This window comes from Aulostomus chinensis, chromosome 10 (genome assembly GCF_037954235.1).
Source record: "Aulostomus chinensis isolate RoL2024-O1b breed Wild chromosome 10, RoL_Achi_v1.0, whole genome shotgun sequence".
Classification (NCBI taxonomy): domain Eukaryota; kingdom Metazoa; phylum Chordata; class Actinopteri; order Syngnathiformes; family Aulostomidae; genus Aulostomus; species Aulostomus chinensis.
The window spans coordinates 27,662,992-27,686,528 of record NC_141329.1 but is presented as its reverse complement, the minus strand read 5'-3'; the positions used below and the strand labels follow the sequence as shown (position 1 = coordinate 27,686,528).

At 48.8% G+C, this 23,537-nt stretch overlaps 1 protein-coding gene across 2 annotated transcripts in view; it reads right to left on the bottom strand.

Moving 5' to 3' along the window:
- The window catches only part of nova2 (NOVA alternative splicing regulator 2), an 83,865-nt gene extending 60,757 nt beyond the window's left edge, over positions 1–23,108 (bottom strand). Inside the window, exons 1-3 of one of the 2 annotated variants that reach the window (XM_086216809.1) lie at positions 22,242–23,106; positions 18,693–18,761; positions 2,158–2,301 (exon numbers count right to left, since the gene is read on the bottom strand). In XM_086216809.1, coding sequence (XP_086072935.1) covers positions 2,158–2,301; positions 18,693–18,761; positions 22,242–22,398 — 370 coding nt within the window. In that variant the 5' untranslated portion in view covers positions 22,399–23,106. Of the gene's footprint in view, positions 1–2,157; positions 2,302–18,692; positions 18,762–22,241 lie in introns of both variants that reach the window. The other variant, XM_086216810.1, reaches the window with a different exon arrangement.
- Positions 23,109–23,537: the final 429 nt, after the last annotated feature.

Below are 23,537 nucleotides of genomic sequence, written 5' to 3'. Positions count from 1 at the left end.
CAGGGGCCCATACAAACCTCTCTTTCTTTATTTTGCTGTCTTACTTGTCCCCCTCTCTCTCTCTTTCTCCCCCCCCACTATCGCTCCCTCCCTCCCGCTCACTCTCCCTCCCTCTCTCTCTTCATCTTCCTCTTTCTTCCTCTCTCTAAGAATTTTTTGCAAACAAACCCTTGAAGAGACGCACTGCTTTGTTTCTATGAATGTATGTGCTCTTGTAATTGAAAGAATTTTTGCATACCTTTGTGTGTGTGTGTGTGTGTGTCTGCGTGTGTGTGTCATGAAAAGATGATTGACAGTTTTATTAACTATGTTTATCCAGGTTTTCGAAGGGCGGAAATGTAGTCAGAACTCTGGGATCAAAGTGAGGAGGAGGCAGGGATTTGTCAGAAAAGTTCTGGGATGAGTCCCACTAGTTCAACTACCCATGCAGGAAATGTGACTGAAACCTCAAAGACTCAACAACTGCCCACTCAGTCAGTGTCACACACTGCTGGTGTCTCCAGGAAGTGCTGAGGGTGTCTGGGGGTCCGAGATGACAGCCAGAGTGAGATGAAGATGACAGACGGAGCATTCGAGATGACAGACAGGATTCTGGATCTCTTTGATGCTGCCAGCCTGTGCGTGTGTGTGTGTGTGTGTGTGTGTGTGTGAGTGCGTGTGTGTGTGTGTGTGAGTGCGTGTATCATCTCTGCAGTGCTTGCACCTCACATCTGTTGTCGCTGGCAGGGTTTTTCAGTAGTCTCGTGTGCACGGGTCAAACAACAGCGGCTTGTTTGTGGACCCCAACACTGAACACACACACACACACACACACACACACACACACACACACACACACACACACACACACTTAGACAACAAGAACAAGAGCTGAATTTCAAAGCCAATAAAGAGCCTGAGGAGGAGCTGGAAGTAGAAGGGAAATGAGTAAACGCAGCTGATCTGAGATCAGTAAAGTTTGGAGATGTGAAATCAGGCTTTAAAGGACAGTTGTGTGTAATGTTGCTTCAGGCTGACAGTCAGACAGTAAAACACAAAGTTAAATAAACATCAGGGAGCAGAAGCAAATCCTGCTGCATCTTCAACTGCTGAAAAAAAGTGAAATTTTTGGGGGGGGTTTTTTCTTCAAAAAAGGTAATAATTCTTCTAAAAGCATAACATTCAACATGTCTGTCTGCAGAGGCGTCAAGCTCTGGATCCTCCAGGGGATTATTTAGTTTCTGTGGTTATCACCTTCACCAAAGAGGTCATGTGATCACTGGCGTGTCTGCGTGTTAGCAGGACATCTCCACAACTCGAGGTGGGATTATGGGCACAATCTGGATCAGCTGGACTCCTCAAGGCCACGGGCAGGACGTGCGGTAGCCATTATTATTCTCTGGACATGAAGTTCTTTTTTTTTTCACTGAGCCACAACAGTCTCAGAAGCAGTGTGTGTGTGTGTGTGTGTGTGTGTGTGTGTGTGTGTGTGTGTGTGTGTGAGTGAGAGACAAGCTGAGCGGGAGCGATGTCACGCTGTGATTGGCTGGAGGGAAGCGTTTACTGCAGAGACCCTGCAGGTGCTATGACAACACTGGGGAGACATGGGGAGTTGAACCAGAGGTGTCTCAGTTTCAGCCTCAGCTCCAGATGTTCCTGCGGCCCAGCGGGACGCCTGCAGGTAGCAGGGCGAACACACACCTGCACGCCGAAGCAGGAGGCCATGAACTAACGACTGTTGAAGAAACGTTTTACAGACCTGACAGCTGTAGAACGTCCACGCCATTAAACAACCAGAAACTACACACAGAACAGACACACAACCCAAACTGACTCACAACATCGCAGCTGTGTCACAAACAAAGGTCCAAATATCACCTTTGGTCCTGGTGTGTGTGTGTGTGTGTGTGTGTGTGTGCCATCCATCCATCCATCGAGCGATCGACTGTTCTGCTCATGTAGCAACGTTCCCCCTCAGGACCGTTCTGTGTCTACCAAAGACGGCTGAAGAAAACAAGCCACACCAAAACTCCATGCAAGTTGTTGATGGTCAGCAGCGTTTTCATCGGCCATCTTAGCTGGAGTCCTGTCAGTGGTGCTGTGTACTCGTCATGCACCTCAGGAGGGCAGAAGCGCAGGCGAGTGTGAGACATGTCTGCAGGGCCGGAGGCGTCTTACCAGGATAGAAGTCTTTGGATTTGGACAGTTTGATGGTGGCTCCGGTCTCCTTCTGCAGCTGGACGATGGTCTGACCTCCCTTCCCGATGATGGAACCCGCCGCGTAGCTGGGAATCAAAACCTTCAGGAAGTACTCGCCTTCCTCTGCAGCAGGAAACAGGAAACAGGAAGTCAGAAAGAGCAACTCTGGCTTCAAATTAAGTTGAAAAAGGAAATTGAAAAAAAAAAACATTACAAAAGCTCATAGTCTCTGCACCTTTGCCCCCATGCTTGCCTTTCAGGTTTTATCACTTTTCAGAGAATTTTTGCAGGAAAAAAACCAACAAAAAGAAAGCAGGAATGATCTCGTTTAGGTGAGTGGATCCCGAGGTGGAAGCGGAGGGACCGTCAGTCCTCATCAGACGGACCAGACGTGAGGCGGAGCTGCATCACCACACCACAGAACACTCGTCTGGTCCTCCGTCCTCCACGGACACGGCCTCCCAAAGCTGCGCAGATCCACCCAATCACAGCAAATGATGACTGATATCCATGACAACTAATTATTTCCATAATCTCATGATTCCCCGCCGGCGCTATCTCTCCCTTTTCTCTGCACGTCCATTTGCGTGAAGGCTTTAAACACTCTCCCTAGATTGGTCTGATCTAATTTCAGCAAGGAATCTGGTCCTCGTCACTGCAATGGCACGAGGGGAAGGAGTGGAGGAATACGCCGCTCGCCAGCTTTCGTCATTTAAGTTAAACAAGGTTCAACTGTGGATGCAACCAATGCGCCACACAATGCGCACGCCGACTAATCAACACGTGCAGATAAGCTCACATGAAGTAACACGGAGCAGAGAGCGACTCGGTCCTGACGACTGGAGCTGCACCTGTAGAGGGACGAGCGAGCGAGGGAGCGAGAGGAGGGCGTCCTTGGTTTCACGTGGCCTTGTGTTGACTGCTGTCTGTGCTGATCTCAGCTAATTGTCCTGATGGGACAAAGATGTCTGAGTTTTATGGAACAAATAAAATTGTCTTATCAGCCTGCAGGCGGGGGGGGGCAGAGAGAGAGAGAGAGAGATGACCTTGAAACAAGAGCAGCCATTTATTAAATATGAAGGACGATATTCCCTACAGACGCGTTCACATTTGTCACCTCCTCTTTCAAGCGTGGTTTGAAACATTTAACACCTTCACTGCCGTGGATCCGGTGGATTACACAACAGGGATTAGACAACGGGGATCATCCGCCGCCGGTGATCACGGGGATCGGCGGCGTGGTGGCGTTATGCTCTGATTAAGTTTGGAACCACACACACACACACACACACACACACACACACACACACACACTTCAAGTGAGGAAACATCCTGCTCTGTTGTCAGGGTTGCAAAAAAGAACTGGAGCCGTGAACCAACAGCAGTTTCACATTCCAAAGACTCAAGACTATAAATGCAAGTGAAGTAGAAGTACTCAGAGGGAGAGTGTACCCCCCCCCCCATACTACTGCTTATATCAGCCAGCAGCCATGGAGGCTGTGTCTGTTCCATGAGCGAGAGGTCAAAACTGGTAATACTGGGATTTTACACCAAGGAGCCGCCTGACTTTCTTTCAAGACCGTCCAGATGTGCCTTTCAGCTGACGATGCTAACGTCTCCAGGAAGACACAAAACTACCGAGCGGCGCACAACAGGGCAAAGGGGAGGAGCAGAAGACTTTGGCTGTTCAGTGTCAATGAACACCAGCCCAGATATTAAAACGTTAGTCGTTTTTCAGATTTTACTCCAAGCAGCCTGATGCTATTCACTCTGCGACGGCTCCAGGAGTTTCGTCCCGTGAGCTGAAGAGAAGCGGAACCTGAACTGACTGTCGTCGTCACCTGCTGCTCTTCTGATTATAGCAGAGGAAACTGAACTTTACAGGCCAGTTCTTTTCCTCCCGCTGGCCGTGACAGGAAAAACTAGTGACCCTCCAACAGCACAGAATCGCACACAATAACAAGGTCAGGGTGAAGTTTGGAACCTACCGCGCTCTGCAGTGAGGGAACCGTGTGTGTGTGTGTGTGTGCTGGTGGACAGTTGGGACGGGGTCGATAAGAACAAATCCCTCCCATTGACAAAACAGAACTGCCATTGTTTCCATGGCGATGATATCAACGTGCCGAAGTATTCCTGTTTTGTTTTTTTTAAGCTTTCTTTCATCCACAGGACACATTAATCTGAGAATTCCATTTTATAAAGAGAACGTCCCAATGGTGGCAAGTGTGTGTCAACGTCTCTCTCTCTCTCTCTCTCTCTCACACACACACACACACACACACACACTGGTGAAAAATACTTCAACAGGAAATTAGGTCATCGGCTACTCGAATATACTCCGAAAACTGTCAAATGAGAGCATGGCGTTTTTTTTTTAATTTTATGAATTCCGTGAAACAGAACCATCTCCCTCGTTTGAGAACCAAATATCCTTCAACGCTTTCAGTCCAGGAGTTCTGGTTTATATTTTTTCACAAGTGATGCAGATTTACCTTCAGAGACTGAGTATGTTACATGTTTCTGACACAGATTTGCAGTACTATGTTACTTTAAACGAACCCCCCCCACACACACACACACACACTCGCTCTCATATTTGATAATCCAGGACACATAACCTCAGGAGGAAGATTAAAATAGGATTATTATTACAAGGGCACGGCACCTTGTGACACCGCTGGTCTCGCTGCTGAGGCCCCGGCTGTAAAAACACACAACAATGTGAGATTCAGCAGGTACAGACGGAGCGCTGGCGGCCCCACGCTGCATCTGATTAAACCCCTCTGCATAAATCCTGTTGGAACTTATCAAACAGAAGTGAGAGGCAGGTGTTTGTGGCACCTTGTTACCAGGAACGAATTCCTTTGAATTTGGCAAAAACGTGGCCTGGGAGCGGAGGATGAGCCCAGTTTCCGTCTGCGCCAGGACAGAAGCACCTGCTCTGGCGTTCCGATTCTGAAGGTGGGCCGGCGGGACTCCAGCTTCTCCTGGATCAGATCTGGATTCCTCTCTCTCACCAGCGAATCTCCCAACTCACTTCAAGCCGGAGATGATGACAGTAATGACTAATGACACCAAAACCCTCCAACAGGTGTCCATTTATTTTGGATGAGTGGAGTGTGTGGGCGTGCTGGGACCACTCAGGATGATTCAGGCGCCACGCGGGAAGGAGACGCATGTTTACAACCGACGCGGCGTTAGAACGGAGAGCGTTCATCTAAAAATAAAATAATCTTTCTACCTTCAGTGACTTTGGCCGACACGAGTACGTTTGTATGGTTTTTTAAGACATTGAAAAGTCGGACATGTTTTTTACCGACCGACCTCGTCGTTTCCTCCCCCACTTCTCCAGCGCTGCTCTCAGCAGGTTTGGGATCTCCAGTGTGGAAAGAACTGAAACGTTAGCTGGAGCGAGATCTCGTAAAAGAAGAAAAGATCTCTTTGTGAATCGGAGGCGACAGCAGCGTTCCGTCATCCTCCACGTTGCATCACTCGCTGGTAGCACGCAGTCATCAATGTGTGCGCCAGATATTTCTCTACATTCTCTCCTTCTATTCCCTGTTGGGGGACTGTCGCCCTCCGCTTGGGTTGTTTTATTAAACTGTTAAATTGAAGGGGGGGTGACTTGGCTTCAGGTGAGGGTTTGGTTGTGTGTGTGTGTGTGTGTGTGTGTGTGTGTGTGTGTGTGTGTGTGTGTGTGTTTGTGTTTCACGTTGGGACTGAGTTGATAAGAGCCAAATCCCTCCAAATGAAAAAAAACAGAGCTGTCTCCATGGTGACGGGTGTCAACACACTAACATCGCCTCGTGTTTGTTTCTTGCGCCCTGAGTTTGCTCTCATGCAGATTCTCATGCAGAAGAACTCCACCGTTGGCTGGCGATCCACTCAGCTGAGGAAACGCAAATCACCACAACATCCACGCACCGACAAACTGAGAGGTGTTGCACTGTCTTTAAAAAAAAAAAAAATAAAAAAAATAAAAAAAAAAACACAAAATGGGAAAGTTCCAGCGTTCCTGGCTGGGTGGGCTCGGCTCTCATCTGTCAGCGTTCAGCCTGAGAAACCTGACACGCCCCTGCCGCTCCTCCTCAACGCCAGTGATGAAATACACACCGCAGGAGCTCCAACACAGAACACACACACACACACACACACACACACACACACACACACACACAAAAACTAACCTTATTTTACCTTTAATTCCATTCAACCCTCCTGCTATCCAAGCTATCATGCATCATCCAGCTAGCTGCGTTTTTACCTTCGCTGAAAAATTCAATACACGCAGGGATTTTTTTCCAAAACGAGCTCACTAATAAAATCACCAGTTCTCTTCTTCATCGTCTCTGCCGGAGTCCCACTCTTCATTCAGAAGAGGGTTGAGTCCCTCAGTGCTCGCGGACGTTAGACCTTTTGTTCCCGAGCACTTATTTCCACTTGCAGCAAAAGCGCAAGTGGAAATAATAATAATATTAATGTTCTAGCGAGGTGGGCCAGTCGCAGGCTGCTGCTATTGTTCACTCACTGACGTCTCTATTCTTTCCACTCCAGCTATCCCTGCTCCGACAGGTCAAACTGTTGGGGGAGTGAAATCACAAAGATGGAGATCAGCTTAAATGTACTGAGGCTGGAAAAGTTTACAGGTTTCCACTTCTAGTTTACATCAGAACTTCGAATCCTCTAAAACCGGACCGGCCTCCCGGTGCCAGTCCATGCGTTTGCCTCCCTTTAATCGTAATAAATAATCACCTCGCCGTCTGTCAGCGGCCCTCCAGACCAACGCAGCAGCGACTGGATTCTTAACGGACTGCTTCCAACAAGTCCTCCCGTTTTACAGCAAAACAAAACTGAAGTTAAAACATCTCTAGAGCAGCAGACGTGGATGCGGTAACGGGACGTGTCTTGACCTCACAATTCTGTTGCCCCCCCCACCTCCAATGACTCAGGCGGGAAGAGCCAACCACGAACGTTTAGCTAGAAGCTGTTGGCAGCTAACGACAGTGGTCACGGTAGCGTCTAACTGGGAGGAGCTCCAGCTGCTTGTGGATTACTGAGCAAACAGCTGACATGTGACACAACGCAACCCACACTGACGTTTTCGTTAGCCGTCAGGCGCCATGAGCGTCAAGCTAAATACACGTGGCTGGTTCTTCTGGCATTCTGGAGTCACAGAGAGGAGGTGCAGGGAAGGACTGTCCTCATTAGACACCTTTTTGTGAGTAGATGGCAAAATTACCTTTTCATCCCACAACTGGTCTTATATCTTATAATTCTGGGGTGTCCACTGCTAAGTAGTTTTACTGTCTCGCTTGATTTTAAACTCAAACTTTCCGTTTTTCCTTCCTCGCTAACAGCCATGTGCTGGGCAGGTGACAGGTGTTCTCATGGCGTCTGGTCAACACGTGCGTCGCTTCACTGTGGAAAATGGGACAGAAACTTGCGCGTATCGTGTTTCCATCGCTGCTGATGGTTTAACTGAAGCCACTTCAGAGTCACTTGACGTGGGAATAATTGGCAGTTGCGCCCTGTCCCGCTGAAGACAAAAGCCAGATGGCGGTGGGTGTTGCTGGGTTCCGAGGAGCGACTCTGGGAAGCTCACTCTCTACTGTAATCTCCATCTCAGCTTCACCTCCCTCTTACTTTTTTCTTCATGTCTGATGAATGAGCTGATACGAAGGACGTCTGTTCTTCACCTCAGCACTTTTATTTGCAGCGCACCAGCTTCCTCGGTCGTGGAAGTGGCATCATTTTGGGAGCAGCCGCTCCAGGGCAGCTCTTAGCTCATCAGCCATTTCACGTTCTCCTGGTCTCTAAGAGCCGGGTGGCGACGCTTCTTTACATTTCCAAGATGTGATCAATGACTTAGTCTCAGGAACCTCCGACAGGCTAGTGCTCGCTAATTAGCAGCGAATACAACAATGGCGTAACATTTATCGCGCCGCGTTGTGTTTAGTCTGATGTGACAAAACTCAGACATAATTGACAAAGAGATGCAACATAATGGCCTGAAGTCGTCTCCGTTCTTCTAGTTTTCTCTCCTCTCCTCTCCGCAGTGACCCACTTTGAGTGTGAAGCCTCGGACTGACCTGCTTTACATAGAGGCTAGCTAATTATAACCAGCCTGTATTAATAAGGCAGGGGATTTGATAAATACGAAACACACACAAATACAAAAGCAGCACAAAACACATACTAACACACACACATACACACACACACACACACCTCCTCCACAGGCAGACCATTTCTGATGTCTCACCTACACACCTCGGCAACAGGATTCATCATGGATGTGAAGCGATGACGAGTGATGTCATCGCGCATCGTACAAGCATTAGTTTGGTCACCCTGGAGTCTAAATTTTAAACTGAGCCTCCATCCACTACGACTTCGGACATGTTGTGCGTCTTTTTTAGAACCTGACAGCCAGACAGAGACCCTCCTCTCCTCACTGGCGTGCTTGGCTCTGACGAACGCTAGCAATGGAAAAGATAAGCGCGGTCGCCTCCAATAAGAGTATTTGACGTCCTCTGAGAAGTTTCAGTTTGCGTTAGCGTTCAAGCTAACTAGGGGTGTGGTGGGTTTCTGGAGATCCGTAAGGCTCCAGAGGGAAGAGGAAGGTCTCTGCCTGCGAGCCTGACGCTAACATGATGGACAACAACTGCACTTTCCTGAAGTTTGTTGTGTTCCTTTAACAGGGTTATGTAACACACTGAATTAAGCTTACAGCTTTTAGCAGGTAGGATAAAAGCTACTGTATGACTGTACGACATGAATAAAGGTGCAGATATTAAATAAAGCTCGGACACGGTTCAACCACCCGCCTCCTCCTCCCACACAGCACCGCGCTGAATGAGGCCCTGATCAAAACGCTTCACATCTACCTGGACTTTTTAAAAAGCCTCCAAGAAATCAACCACAAAGGTCTGAGCGCTGATTTCTCTCTGGGTTCGAAGTCAAAGCTCTCTGTGTGCGACATTTAACAGCTTCATGTAGAAACATTAGTAAAGTCCAATAAACTCTTTTTTTTCTCCTTTGGATACTGAGTGCACTTCATGAAGCATTTTGTTTGTATCTGCTAATTTCTCAAATCTGAGCAGAACGAGCTGGAAAAAGCTGAGAAACACCGGACCAAAGCAGTGAGGCACCGCAGACGACAGACCGCTGTTGAGAAGCACATTTACGCAACGCACGCCGTCAATGAGGAGCTCGTTTCACCTCACCGAACCCCAGCAAATTACCATGATGGAGGCGACAGAAGCGAATCCTGATTTAGTGAAATTATCCTGCCACTCATGTCACTCCAGCGCGGTGTGAACTCCGCCCACGGAGTCTGGTCGAATTTGAACAAGTTTTGGAAAAGCAAAACGAAACAAAACTCATTTACTTAACTGTCACAGCTGCAAACTCTCATTACGTGTAATTAAAATCTACAGTCCCTTCAGTGTGCCATCCCTCACCCGCGGATGTAGGCGACACTCAGACCTGCAGGTCTGACTCATCAGCCAGAGGCTCTGCTGAACGCGGGAGGAGCCGGCCACGTATATTCAGCGTCCCTCGCCTCCGAGCCAAGTTTGAGTTTATGGTTAAACACCTGAAATCGTCAGCACGAACGTGACTGGATACTGACTGAGCTTTGGTCACTTTAAGGTTGTTTTTTTTTACATTTTGTTCTGTGAAAAAAAAACAGTTGCATTGTTTGTTTACGTTAGCAACAGTTGCTAACAAGACTACAAACCTCTGAGAGCAGAAGAGACACGTGACTGGCTGTGATGACGTTCATCACGTTGCGTCACGTCATAAAAGCTCTGTCCATTTGTGGACTTGCTGAACCAACAGCATAGCTTTGTTAGCCGCTGGTTGATGCTGAGGGAAGGTGAGGGTGTTGGCCTGCGGCTGTAGTTGCGCCTGTTCTTCTGAATGACGCCAAAAAAGCGTGATTCCCTTTCACAGCTCAGACAAATTCAAAATGAAGGTATCAATGTTTTACACGCGTGTGTTTGAACAAAACGTCTCAATGGAAAGTGTGACTCTTTCCGATGGAATGTAAACAGAAAAGGGATGCAATAAAGTCCTCTTTCACAGGAATTCAATACCGAACCACGGAATCAGCAAACTCCAACCATCCACGTTTATTCAAAACTGCAACACCGCTGAGAGACGCTGACGTCTCAGCGAGGTGTCAAACTCATTATCCGCTTCTACTGCACTTGTTTTTTTCTGCACTTGTTGCTACGAAGCGTCACCGAAGATCCGGCGTCTCGGCTCCCCGCGAGCAGCGGCTCTTTCACACTGACAAGATAATGAGCATGTAAACTTTCATTCCAAATAAGAGCCAGAAAAACACCATAATTACAGCTGTGGTTATTGTTACAGATTTGTTCCTCATGCCTCAGCTGTCGGAGCAGAAGCAGCGCGCCGGAGGTCCGTCACATAGCTGTGGAGGGACCCTGGAGCCGATGGAAGGAGCAGTGGAAGGCTAGTTTCCAGCTTCAAACAGAGCACTTATCAAACAATGACACCTCCGTTCCAACAGCGGAATCAAAGAAAGCTGCATCCCGTGGTTTCTCTCCCCATCAGTCCAACAGTCACGCCCTCCTCCTGATGGCCAGGTGGTCCATTATTACTGGAAAATCTCCACTGAGCTCTGCTTTCTGTCCTCACTGAGATGTGGCTAGCAGCAGAGACGATGTCCTGGAAGCGTGCAGCTTCACCCTCCGGCGCACGAGGAAGCACATTAAGAATTATTGGAGAGATGCAGGTGCCAGTGAAACGCAGCCAATTAGCTTTGAATGTGCTAAACTGTTATAAACACTTGCGCATTTAAACATGTAAACAACACGTCAATCAAACCGGTTCTGGTGCAGCATAGGGGGAGAGTTTACAGAGCGTTTCTGATAGCATTCCAAATGACCGCAAGCTGATAAAGAGATGTATTAACCGTTACAGTGGCGGTAAGAAGAAGAGCCGTAGCGGTGACTGTCGGCGTGAAGCGGCAGGTAGAAATACTGCATTGCACCTGTGTGGCTCCGTGATTCATGCTTGTACCGCTGGCATTCAACCACGGGAGCAAGTTGAGGTCACACCTGAGACCCAGTGGAAGGTTTTACTGAAGGCGTGCATTTTGTACCGTGCGCGTCTGGGTGACCTTTGACCGGCAAAATGAGACCCAGTTTGTGGAAAGTTTGGAGAATTTCCCTTAGTGTTTCCAGAGGTACCACATTTATGAGGCAGTGACCTTGACCTTTGACCTTCCACCGCCAAAATCTATTCATCTTCGAGAACGAGCGGAATTTTTTCGTCACGATTGTAGGAATTCTCTGCAGGCGTTCCAGGGGTATTGTGTTAGGAGGAAAGGGACGAACACCAGCGTGGCGCCATTCGCATTGTTTGCTGCAGATTAAGTCAGGTTGTGGTTTGATTTCCTGGTCACGCCTCCATTTACCAGCACAATAAGGCAGCACCTGATCACCAGGTGTGATGTCAGCAAGCAGATTCCCGACGCATAATTAGGAGCCAGATTTAATGTTTAAGATCCATCAGACGACTTGCATCCGTGACAAGCTGGAAGTTCATAGTTTCTTGTGTTGAACAGTTTTCACCGAGACAGAGGAACCTTAGAGGTTCCGGGCTCAGATGGTGCGGTTCTGAGCTGGCAGAGGTCTGGGTGGTCCACGCCGGCTCAGCAGGGTCCAGCTGATCGTCTAAGTACCTTCCAACTGCCTGCATGAGCTGGAGAGCACAGAACCAGACGTCTTAATCTCTTACACGTTGCATTTCTAAGGCTCGCTGACACTTTCGTAAGACAAAGCAGGTCCAAATGGCGGGAAATCTGGGGACATTTCCTCTGACGGTTTTCCGACATGACGTAAACTGGCAACCGTCCAGCCGTCTTATCGCCCCTGAACACAGTCCTGCAGCACGGAGCAGCGAGATAGAGCCGTAAAAATGAAAATACAGAAGCAGTGCAGCCACAAGGAAGGCAGAGAGGGAGGGTGTGTGTGTGTGTGTGTGTGTGTGTGTGTGTGTACACATTAATGAAAACATGACCAACCCACCACTTCCAGTGGTTTGTCATGGAGGAAGCTGGATGGCAGGCCAGGGAGGTCAGAGGTCACCTGGTGCATGTAACTCTTTATCAAACTGTTCTTCAGCTGTGTTTTTGTGTGTTAAAGTCACTGCGGGTCACGGCGGGGGGAGAGGGTTTTTTGGAGAGGTCGTTGATCATAAATAATTGATCATCATCCACTGCGATGTGTCTGTATGAGTAAACAGTCCAATCTGTTGCTAAGGCCCCTAAGGACCCGCCAGGCCCAGAATAGGCTCTACATGCTGGGGGATTGGAGGCTCAAATCCTGGGATCTGATGTCCACCAGCCCGCAGGGGTGTGTGTGTGTGTGTGTGTGTGTGTGAGTGTGTGAGAGAGAGAGGGACAGCTCAAGATCACAATCCGTTTCTCGTGTTCTGCGTTTCTAACTGGCTTCGGTCCGGCACAGAGACGCCTCAAATGAACCGAGTGGGACTCTGAAACATTCCCTTTTGATTTTCCGGCCGGTCCGTCGCATTCAGCTTTTAAAGAAATTCTCTGATCGTAGATTTCGTCTTGAAGCTTCTGCCTTGACCTCAACGCTCCTAAAGAGCAGCCAACATCATGTAGACCTTGACGGAGACACCGAAGCCTCTAAAACAAGCACACAGACCTCAGACTCAAGTCCAGGTCCCCAACGCCGAGCAGCCCAACTCACAGAACCAAAGTCACAGCTACGACCTGTTTTTGAATTCTATTTGTTTGTATAAATCAAAGCAAGTTGGCTCATCACACATCGGTAGAGCAACACTATTTAAAAGAATCTAGTTTAATTAAAGGGACCAAAGGATTCCTCATCAGCAGGCACAAGCACCAAAAAACAGTCAAGGAGGAGTCGATGTTTGTGTTGAATTAAACAGCGTCGGGCTGCACGCGCGTTACTGAGTCAAAGCTCTTGGTCGCTACTAGAAATGTTTTCTTTTACTGCTCCTTCTTCTTCTTCAAAAAAAGGGAGCTTGGCTGCATTTTCATTTTGTGAAGCCACTTTGATAAAAGTCAACACCTCCCGGCAGGAGCTTCAAAATGGAAGCGAGAAAGTTTCTTCCTCCAAATGTCAGCGAGGCTTTTAATGTGAAACTAATGAAGGAAGAAATGAATCTGCAGTCTGCTGGCGAAGGTGAGCAGCAGCGGAAACACAGACGCCTCCTACGAAATACTGGCCTTCCAAAGAAGAGAGAGAAACATGATGGGGATCTTTAACAAGAGGCAGATTTAAACAAGCCATATTTTCATCTTTTTTCATTGAATGAATCAAATTAAAGTCATTAAACTAAATGCATCTCACACACAATGACTTCCTTGAAAACAAGCACATCTGCATCTCGGATGTCGTGGCATCTGTCCTACGCCGATTTCCTCTTCAATCCAATTGCAGCCAAGTTTTGTTGCAACTGACACTTTGGGTGTGATGTAGTTAATTTGATCACAATTCAATTAAAGTTTGTAAATGAAGTCTTCAATATCCACACAAGCTTTGCATTATGGGTAAAGATTATTCTTCTGCTGCTTACGGGTTGTTTTTGCTCTCCTTTCTGTTCGATTCCATCTCTTCTGTTACTTTTATTTCTTATTTTATTGACACTCAAACTTGTTGGTTTTTTTTTTTTACATTTGGGAGTTTGTAATTGCGGGATTGTTTGCGTGAAAAAACTTCCCTCAGGCTTGTTTTGAGGAGTGGTACAAAAATAAAGTTATTATCACATCCAAATATGAAAAATTAATGTTTCACATTCTGTCCTCATAATCTAATATGGGTCAAATGTACCCATGTGGTCCCGGCTCGCTGCAAACATCTGATAGGAGTCCCACATGCAGGGGGCGGGGGGGCTTCTGGTGGCTCTGAGGACTTAAAAATATTCATCTCCCCTAAGCAGGGAGAGTTGGGGGGGGGAGCGGCTTTGTCTGACACCCCCCCTCCGCTGCTCTGCTCTTTTGTTGGGAGGTTGCGCTCACACAAACATGTAAAGCTCTCCAGCAGTGAAGCCCAGGCCAGCTGTCTTCAGCCTGAAAGATGGCCGCCGTCCCTCGTAGCGCCGCAGGAGACCAGCGGGTGAAAACTCACTTTTCCCCTCCATTCACGTCTCATCCATCCAATTTGGATTTGAGGCAGCGAAGCTCTAGCTCATCAACCACGTCAAACTCCCCGCGACCGTTTTAGGAGTCGAATATTTGAATAAGACACGAGAAAAATGAGGCGGGCGCTGCTGCTCAGTAACGGAGCTGCGGCGGGATTTAAATGCAGCAGTTTGAATGTTTTGGCTTGTAAATCCTGAATCACCAAACCACGGATGAGTGTGTTTGGTCCTGCAGGTCTTCATGAGTCACCCGCAGCATCTTGTTTTACGCTTTTAGAGGCTTCGGGGTTTTTTTGTTTTGTTTTTTAATTTGAAAATGACACGCAGCAATTTGCACACAAAAAAAGAAGAAAAGAAAAGCAGAAAAGTTGCTCATGAAGATATTTAGAAGGAGAAGAAAGAAGTGCAGATGAGCAACAGAGGAGGGAGACAAACCAAGTCGAACAACACCCTGCTCAAGGAGAACCAATGAAATGCCTCCGTACCGGCAGCGCGCACACAGTGGCTATGCTAACACGTGCAGCAGCCAGCGTCTCTCTCTTTTCACCGTCTGTATTTGTGTGAAAACTGGTGTGTATTGTTCACGGCAATTTCCGAGGAGGGGGCCCTTCCAGTCGTCCTTGCTGGATCAGCCCTTTTATGGCTCCCTCATCCATATTCATGGCCGCCCTGCTCTCCTCACCTATCAGCGACCAGCTAGCTGTAACTAGCGTCTCGCTCCACCAACCGCACGCCTCCCTTTGTGGGAATATCCCACCTCTCCGCTTCCTTCACCCCACCCTGTACAATGGCTTCTTCTTTTTTTTTTTTACTTTGACGCAGTGGTTTGAAAAAAAAAAAAGACGAAGAGGAGAGGGTGGAGGATGAGAAAGAAGGTCGAAGATACTGGATGTAGTGGCCTGCCGACGGCGGCTGAAAAAAATCGATCGGCAGCCTCAGACGCGGTTGCCGAGCGAGCGTCGTCAATGGCAGCCGGTGATTGATAAAGGAGGGGTGGGTGGAGGGTGAAATGACTGAGGGTTGAAGGAGGAGGAGAGGGCAGTCGTGATGGTCTGAAGTAGACCGTGATTAGTGTGGATGAGGAGGAGAGGAAGATGAAGCGAGTGAAAGAGAGGCGAGGGTGCAGCCGAGGAACGCTCAGGCTGGCGGGGGAACAAAACAGCCGTGTCGCAGAGGAGAACGTTCTGTTCTAGATGCTACCGGGACTGAAGGACAAAAGGGAGACGGAAAAGCTCACTTGGTTCTCGTTGTGGAAACGCTGCTGAATTGAGGAAACGCTGTGATTATTCAACGTCTCAGTAAAAAAACGTGTTGCACTCCTCTTCCTCGTTTTATTTTCAAGTCTCCAAAAGCAAACGTGGGCTCCTCCCTCCCCGCTGCCCGTCAATTCCTCTCCGTTTGCACGAACGTCCTAAAAAAAGACGCTCGAGGGGCGACAGAATTCAATCGTCAATGCATACACCCGTGTGTGTGTGTGTGTGTGTGTGTGTGTGTGTGTGTGTGTGTGCGTGCGCGTGTGGGGGTGCGCGTCCATCTGTAGTGCAAGACATCACTAAGCACCTCTCGTTAAACTTCACACAAACACACAGAGAAATCTGCCAGCATATTGCTAATCCCATAACGTGGCTTGTGAAGGGCGTCTGAAGGCGCCCGCTCCCTCCTTCCCAACAGCCTCCTGCCAGTGCCTCCATTTACTAAATGAATGTCTTCGTATACTTGATGACCGAAGGACTGAGAGCGCCGTCCTCCAAGATCAGCAAACTTTTCCCTGAACCTGCCTGTGTCTCGCTGGCGTGCTCGTTCTCTGAACACCTTCATGAGAACAGGAACAAAATCCATCCAATTTATGTTGTTGGTGCTTATATAAGAGTTCAGAACGGCTTATACAAGCAGCAGGGCTGCGTCTGAGTCCACTGACTCACTTCTATGAGCGGGAGAGGCTGCTGCTGAGAACCGCATCAGTGCTGCTTATCGGCACACCTGATATGGCGAAGGTTCTGCTCATCAGTGCGGACGTTTTCACTGCATAGCGATTTTCTCAAGTACACCGTATGAAGTCTAAGTTGTTCCAGCAAGTCTCTGTAAAAGTATATTTTGCCTTTTAAGTACACAAGTAGGCGTCTCAGAGGCGTTTTTCCCTCCTGCGTGACTTCTTTGTGACTCCAGATTGCAAGAGGAGCCAGCCACGCGTGTTTAGCTTGAAGCTAACTGTGACTGACGGCTAACAGCAGCAAAACTAGCATAAAGACATCCATCTACAAACGCTCAATATTTGCATCCTCAATTTGGTGGCCAAATTTGGCGCCCCTTTGGCTGCCCTGTACTACTGTATACTTATATAACATGAATCAGTACTGTGTAGTACCAACATATTTGGGTCTGTGCCCGTAAAAGTACCCATTTCAGTGCTAAGCCCTGGTCCACGTGCAGGAGAGATTAACAAAAAGCTTCTTGATTTCACTGCGGCGGATCAACGGATGGATGGAACGTCATGGAGGTGCGAGTACTTCAGTCTAAAAAAGTAAAGCCCGGTAGTTCAAGTACAACCCATGTAATCGAGCATCTGGAGCGAGACGGTGCGACACACACGGCTATTTAACCCGAGTCGTCCCGGCGGTTCGCTGACCCCGAGGGGTCCGGCCGCCGTGTTCCCACAACTACCTCCTCATACCGCGTTCCCCGCCGAGGATGAAAGGAAAGTTACCACGTGGCACTCGAGTTTCCTTGAGACGACTTTCAAATATTTCACCAGCTCAGGAGAACTTCACAAGGTTTTTTTTTTTCGTTCTCATTTTTGTGATAAAAAAAAGTGATTTTCTTCCTCTTAGAAACGCTGGAATTGAGAGGCGAGCGGTCGCTACTGACAGTCTCCACAGCGACACGAGCGGAGAGGTTATCGATTCCCTCTCTATAAATCAATCCCATCTGAAACGATCCGGTCGATGGATTAGCGGCCGGCGCTGGGAGGAGTTCAGTGTGAACGGCGTGTGGGACATAAACACTCCAACAACTAGCAGGGTTTCCACTGCGCCTAAAAAGCAGAATATTGCCGAGAGCTTCTGGGCTGTGGTTTAAAATGGAATATTCTGGTGGCAGGATGCCGCTGGGGGGTGCAACGGTTTATTGACTCAGGTCAAATTTTACGTCGAGGCGTTTGTGTTTTTCTGTTCCGTTCTTTTCAGACTAAAGGATTCAGTGACCCACTTCCATTTACCGTCTCATTTTTACTTTCTGCTCCTCCACTTTGGCCGTTTCCTAAATGACTCTCACCGGCACCCGGTGCAGCTCGGTCAGCCGGCGCTCCTCGCTGCTGTGACGGTGCGACGGCGGCGGGTCAATTACTCCTCCGTCAGGATCAAGTCCGGCGTCAGGAAACGATCTCGTGTTTGAAACTAAATCAAATATTAACAATAAGCTCTTCAAGCGTCTGTGATCGTATATGTGCGCGATTAGAGGGGGTGTGAATTCCTCTCATGTCGGGGGCGAGCCCCGCTGGGCCTGCGCGAGGGGCTGCAGAGATAAGAACAGGCCAGAGGGGGGAGGGGGCAGCCACTCACTGATCCGTCCATCTTTAAGACCTCCAGCTTTACATGCGGCGCTGCCGCGATCTACATCCCGTTTGGACTGGTTCCTACAGCAACCCTCACGCCAACACACATCTGCACGCTCAGACCGACTCCACATCAACCGCCCTCGCCTCCTTTGGGCGAAGCAGCTGCTTATTCCTCTGACGTACCCACGGATGCGAAAGAAAAACACCTCCAGTATCTGGATATTCCTGCGACCCCCGGGTCAGAAAAGTGACCTGAGAGGACCGTCTCTTTGGTTTCAGTCAGAAAATCACACATTGTGAGAAAGCAAAATAAATAAATAAATAGATACATAAATAAAACCCCAACATTTTCACAGCACACAATCCAGCCAAGGACGACTTCAGCATCATGAATAAACATCTCCACATCAGCAGTGATAAACCCAAATGCTGGGATGACATGGCTAGCATGAGGTCAGAGGTCACTGGGACTTTTGTTTGATATCATGACAGAAAAGAAACACTGGATTTGTATTTAAAAAAAAAAAAGCATGAGAATGGATGTGATAACACATAAACAATATCAGCATGCATTAATCTGGATCATGAGTAGAATATGAGGGTGTTATCCAAGCTTTACTTGAAATCCTATTTAAATGCCAGGCCCTGCAGCAGTCACTAAAAATGCCCTGAAATTTAGATTTTTTTTGGCTTTCGAGAACACAACACGTTACTGCTGCATCAGTCCTGCATTGAAGAAGGTTACAGTGAACGATTATAAAAACAGGTAGAAGATCAAAATCAAAGTCAGTCTTACCATGACTCTCAGTTTCTTGGTGTGGGAATACAATGCCTTCAGTTTCAAATAGGGGCTGCAGGAAGGCCACTACAGAGAGAGGAAGCACAGGGGTGGGGAGTGTGTGGCGTAAACTAATCATACAGAGAAACAACCATTGTTATGATCTCTTAGCAGCACTCTAGAACTGTCAAACGCTAGCCTGGATGCAGCTTAGACTGTTCAAAACACAACCTGGATTCAATTTAAAGCCACACTTCACCCTGAAACCGTATCCTGCCTTTCAAGTACTCACATATTAGCGCCTCGAGCTGACGTTTTCCCCTCCTGCATCACTGCCTAGTTAGCCCAGAATGCAGCAAGAGCCAGCTATGGATATTTAGCTTGAAGCTAACGGAGACTGACGGCGGCTAACAGCAGCAAAACCCTCCCAGGACCATCAGTTACAACTCTCAGGTGCGTCGTCGGGTTTGAGCCACGTCTTCTTTATCCGGTTGTTTGCTCATTAATCCACAAACACTTTGATTGGAGCTAAAACCAAACTTCTGGTACGAGCCAGTTGGTTCCACCGGGCTCGCCAGTGAGAGGGACGGAACCTCAGCGGCTCTGCCGCAGTTTGTTTTGTGGAAACGATTGTGCACACCTGAGCACATGGTGACATAGAGGCATGGGTTCTACCGGACTCAGACGGGTTTGTGGTTGTTGCTAACCGACAGCCACCGTTAGCTGCAGGCTAAACATGTGTGGTTGGCTCTTTCTGCATTCTGGGCTCACAAAGAAGAGATGAAGGAGGGAGAGCAACATTTCCTCCAGCTGGAGGCCCCAGCAGTGAGTAATTCAAAGATGGAGGCGAAGCGTCACTTTAAAAGTAGCTGCATCCTATTAGCAGTAAAAATCAAGGAATTTGGAGACTGTCACTCAGAGAGAATCAAGATCAAATTCTTATATAATGGGAGCAAACACACATTGTTTGTTTAGAAAAGACCCGCAACCAAGCTCTGATTCCTCTTTGTCTCTGGGACTTTTTTTTTTTTTTTGTAATCTTCCAAATGTCATTTGAGCTTGTTGACCTGGTGGCGGCGGCGGCGGTGGCGGGGCGGCCGTCCTCTCTGCCTGAGTGGAAGTCTGGTCAGCTGTGCTCGTAATCACCAGTCAAACCTTTTCATTTGTCTAAATGGACGAGCTGCCGGACTGAACCATCCCCCAGGGGGAGGTGGGGGGGAGGGAGGGGAAGGGGGGGGGGTCCTTAGGTTTTTTTTTTTTTACATAGAGCAAGAAGCTGCATCGATCGGCTGCGGAGCAACGCTGGCTAACCTCAGGGTTCACACCTCCTCTACTCTTGCCGTCACATGATTTGTCTGGACGACAGCTGGCGTCGAGCCCTGCTGCAACTTAGAAACGACCGTCCAGTTCTTTTCCGGGATCGGGTCACCCAAGAATCCACTGAGATGGGCTGCTCCACCAACCAAGGGCTACAGAGTCACGTGTTCCGTTGGCGGTCAGGCCCAGTTTGATGATGTCATTAAAATAAACAAATTACTGACCATCCCAGCTCTCATGAGAATATTAGATCCGTCTCTCATCACACGCGAATAAAACACTCTCATGGTCATTGTAGACTGAATGATTGACGAGAACGAGTCCCCGGAACATGTCTGGCATTTGGTAAATTAATATTTCTGCATTAAATGTAAACTTTTCCCAGTTTGACCTCAAACATCTGCATTTGTTTTACTTTTTTTCCTCCTTTTTGTATTTGAAGAAAATTAGCCTCCATGCTAGCTCTGGTGTGCTGGCGCGTGGTTTGAACCACAGATGCGGCGCGACATCGGCAGGTGTTCGCCGTTGCGTCCCCCGATGTGGGGAGTTCGCTCAGCGACGAGGAAGCGACAAAAATAAAAGGATTCATGGGCTCCTGCAAATGTTTTGGACGTCAATAAAAATCAAAATCGCAATGTTTGCGTTTCTCAGTTGGCAAACTACGAATATCACACAAACCTGTGAGTATTCTGACAACGTCGGTACCTGCAAATATCGGCCCAAGCAGTTTTGAAACATCGAATCATGTGATTCCACAGTTTGAGCTGTCCTGTCTTTTATTTTCCCTTCTTCAACCAAAGGAATTCGCTGAATTATTCTACACATGCTAACTTTGGTTCTCTACACCAACTTTTAATATTCACACCAACGCAGTAGAACTTCTCCCGTGAACAACAGTCAACGACCGTTAGCTTCACGCCAGCGGCGCCGGATTTTATTTTTCTGTATTTACAGACGTTGTTGAGCTCACTGTTTGTTTTTAAAATTTTGCCTAAAACTCAAACTAAAAAAAAAAAAAAAAGTGGATGAAAAATCCAACATTGGGAACCCGGAGTCTGCACGTGGATACGGTTGTGCTGTCCTTTTGTTCTCCAATTATACAAATTAGCTAAATTAAGATGAACATTTTGACCTTTTACACCAACTAAAATTGTCCTGATGGGTTTAATCAAGTTGTTTTCGCCTAATTAAAAAGGTCATTTACCACAATAATACAAAAAGAGTAGTTTTAGTTAGTTCTGGTTTCTAGGTCTTTTCTCTGCGTCCGTCAGGCCTGCGTGCTGTTGTGGAACCCATTTAGAGGTGTAGCATGTTCAGATGATGGGTGCATGGCCGGGAGAGGCTGCTGATGGTTGTAATGCCGGGTGATGGGAAATGCTTGGCGCATGACAGCATGTAAACAAAAAACCAAATATGGTGATCTCCATGGTAACAGATCCATATTCCACCCCCCAGCCAGCAGAGAGAGAATATCATGATAATAGTGTAGAAACAGGATTGGACGCTGAGGAGGAAGAAGAAGAAGGAAATAGTCTCTCAGCGGCAGGTTGTTCAAAGCAGGACGGCGAACAGCGAGGAGCGGGATCGAGTCCGGGGCACGGAGGGAGGCGCGAGGCGGCCGGTGAGCGAGCCCCGCTTCTCCACCGGCTTTGTGTGTAAATTGTACACAAAGCGGCGACGGTGGCCGATGATGTGTTGAGATGATCACAAGGTCACCCATCGAGGGGGGGGGGGGGGGGCGCTACCGCCACCGCCGCCTCCGCGCGCACCAGCCCGATCTGGCTCTGGCTTGTTTACATCCTCGCGCCAGCATGGCCGCCGCGACTGCGCGTCGATCTTTAACGTTCATAAAAAAACAAAAAAGAAAAAAACGCAATAAAAATGGATGTAAGCTAAGCTAGGCTACACCGGGGAGGCGGGGGGGGGGCGGCTTCCCTCCAAACCCCCCCTCCCCCGTCCCTCTCATTGTCTCCCGTCTTGGCCCTCCGTCATGAACCGATGGAGGTCATGAAACACGAATCGGTGGAGAAATCACGGAGCAACGATCTTTTTTTAAACCGAACGTTGCTTGTGCGCGTGCGGCGTGCTAGTATGTACGTCAAGAACCAGGATCAACCTGCTGCTGCCCCCCCCCCCCTTCCTTTCTCTCCCGGGGAAGAAGCCACATTGACCAGGGGAGGTGGGGGGGCAGCAGTAGCCCCCCCCCCCCGCCTCCTCCTCCTCCTCCACCTCCTCCATCGCTCCTCTTACCTCCCGTGTTGGTGCGCTTGGTGCTGCTGGCCTCCGTCGGGGTCTCCAGGGGTCTCTTGCGCGAGTCCGGCGGGTCGGACTCCATGTGCGGTTGTTGATTGTGATGGTGAGGATTTGAGAAAATCCCGTTCTGCTGCACTGCTCCGCCGGCCATCATCTTCGAGCTCGGATGCTTCGGGGGCTGCGTGTGCGCCTCTTCTCCCGTCTTGTTTTTGTTTTTTTTCCCTTCTTCTTCTTCTTCTTCTTCTTTTCACGCAGCGCAGCCGTGTAGATGGAGGAAGCGGGTTTAGGGAATCGGGAGAATATACGCCTGCGTGTGTGGAGGGGAGAGAGATGCTGCGCAGCGGCGGAGACAGAGAGAGAGAGAGAGAGAGAGAGAGAGAGAGAGAGAGAGAGAGAATTCCGCGAACCTGCGTGTGTGTGCGCGGTGGCGGTCGAGGCTACTGGAGCGCGCGGGGGGGAGCGTCACTCTTCCATCAAAGCTTCTGATATGCGGGAGAGGATGTGCGTGTCATAGCGCTGCAGCCCGGGAGAGGAACGTACTCATGTCAGGCGGCGGCGGCGCTCCTCTGCGACGGGGCGGTTAATAAAACCCAAAAGGGGGAGATTTCTTTATCCTGTCCCGGCTCCGACCATGAAGACGCGCCGGGGTGGGGGGAGGGAGGGAGGGAGGTGAGAGAGGAGCGGAGTCCGCGGCTGGAAGAAACACGAAGAGAAAGAGAGAGACGCTGGCGGTGGCGTGTTTTTCCTGCTCGTTCTCTCTCGGCGAAGATGCTGCAGTCTGTGCGCTGGTTCAGAGCATCCCTCCCTCCCTCCCGCTCTTGACTGGCTGCTGGAGGGGAACGCAGGGGAGCGGCTGACGTCACAGGGCCTCCGGGTGCCTTCACGGCCTCTCCGCGCAGTCGGATTTCCAGCAACTTCAAAAAAAAACGTGTGTGTGTGTGTGTGTGTGGGGGGGTGGGGGGGGTGGGGACCAACCTTGTAGTCTCCTCTCCTTCTACACATGGAGGACCAGAACACGCATGTAACCGCAGAGTGAGGAGACATTTTGGGGACAGTGAGGAGATTTTAGCCGCAGCCTGCTTGAAGGTCAAGACTTGGTTTTGGGGTCGAGTTTAGATTGTAGTTCTGGTTAGGTTGAGGGTCCAGGGGCGAGGGGATGCATTACGTCAATGAAAAATATAAGTACAAGGGTGTGTGTGTGTGTGTGTGTATGTGTGTGTGAGAGAGAGAGTCTGCTGTTACATTATCACAACAATTAGTGCCCCCCACCCGTGACACGTACCAACGTCGCAG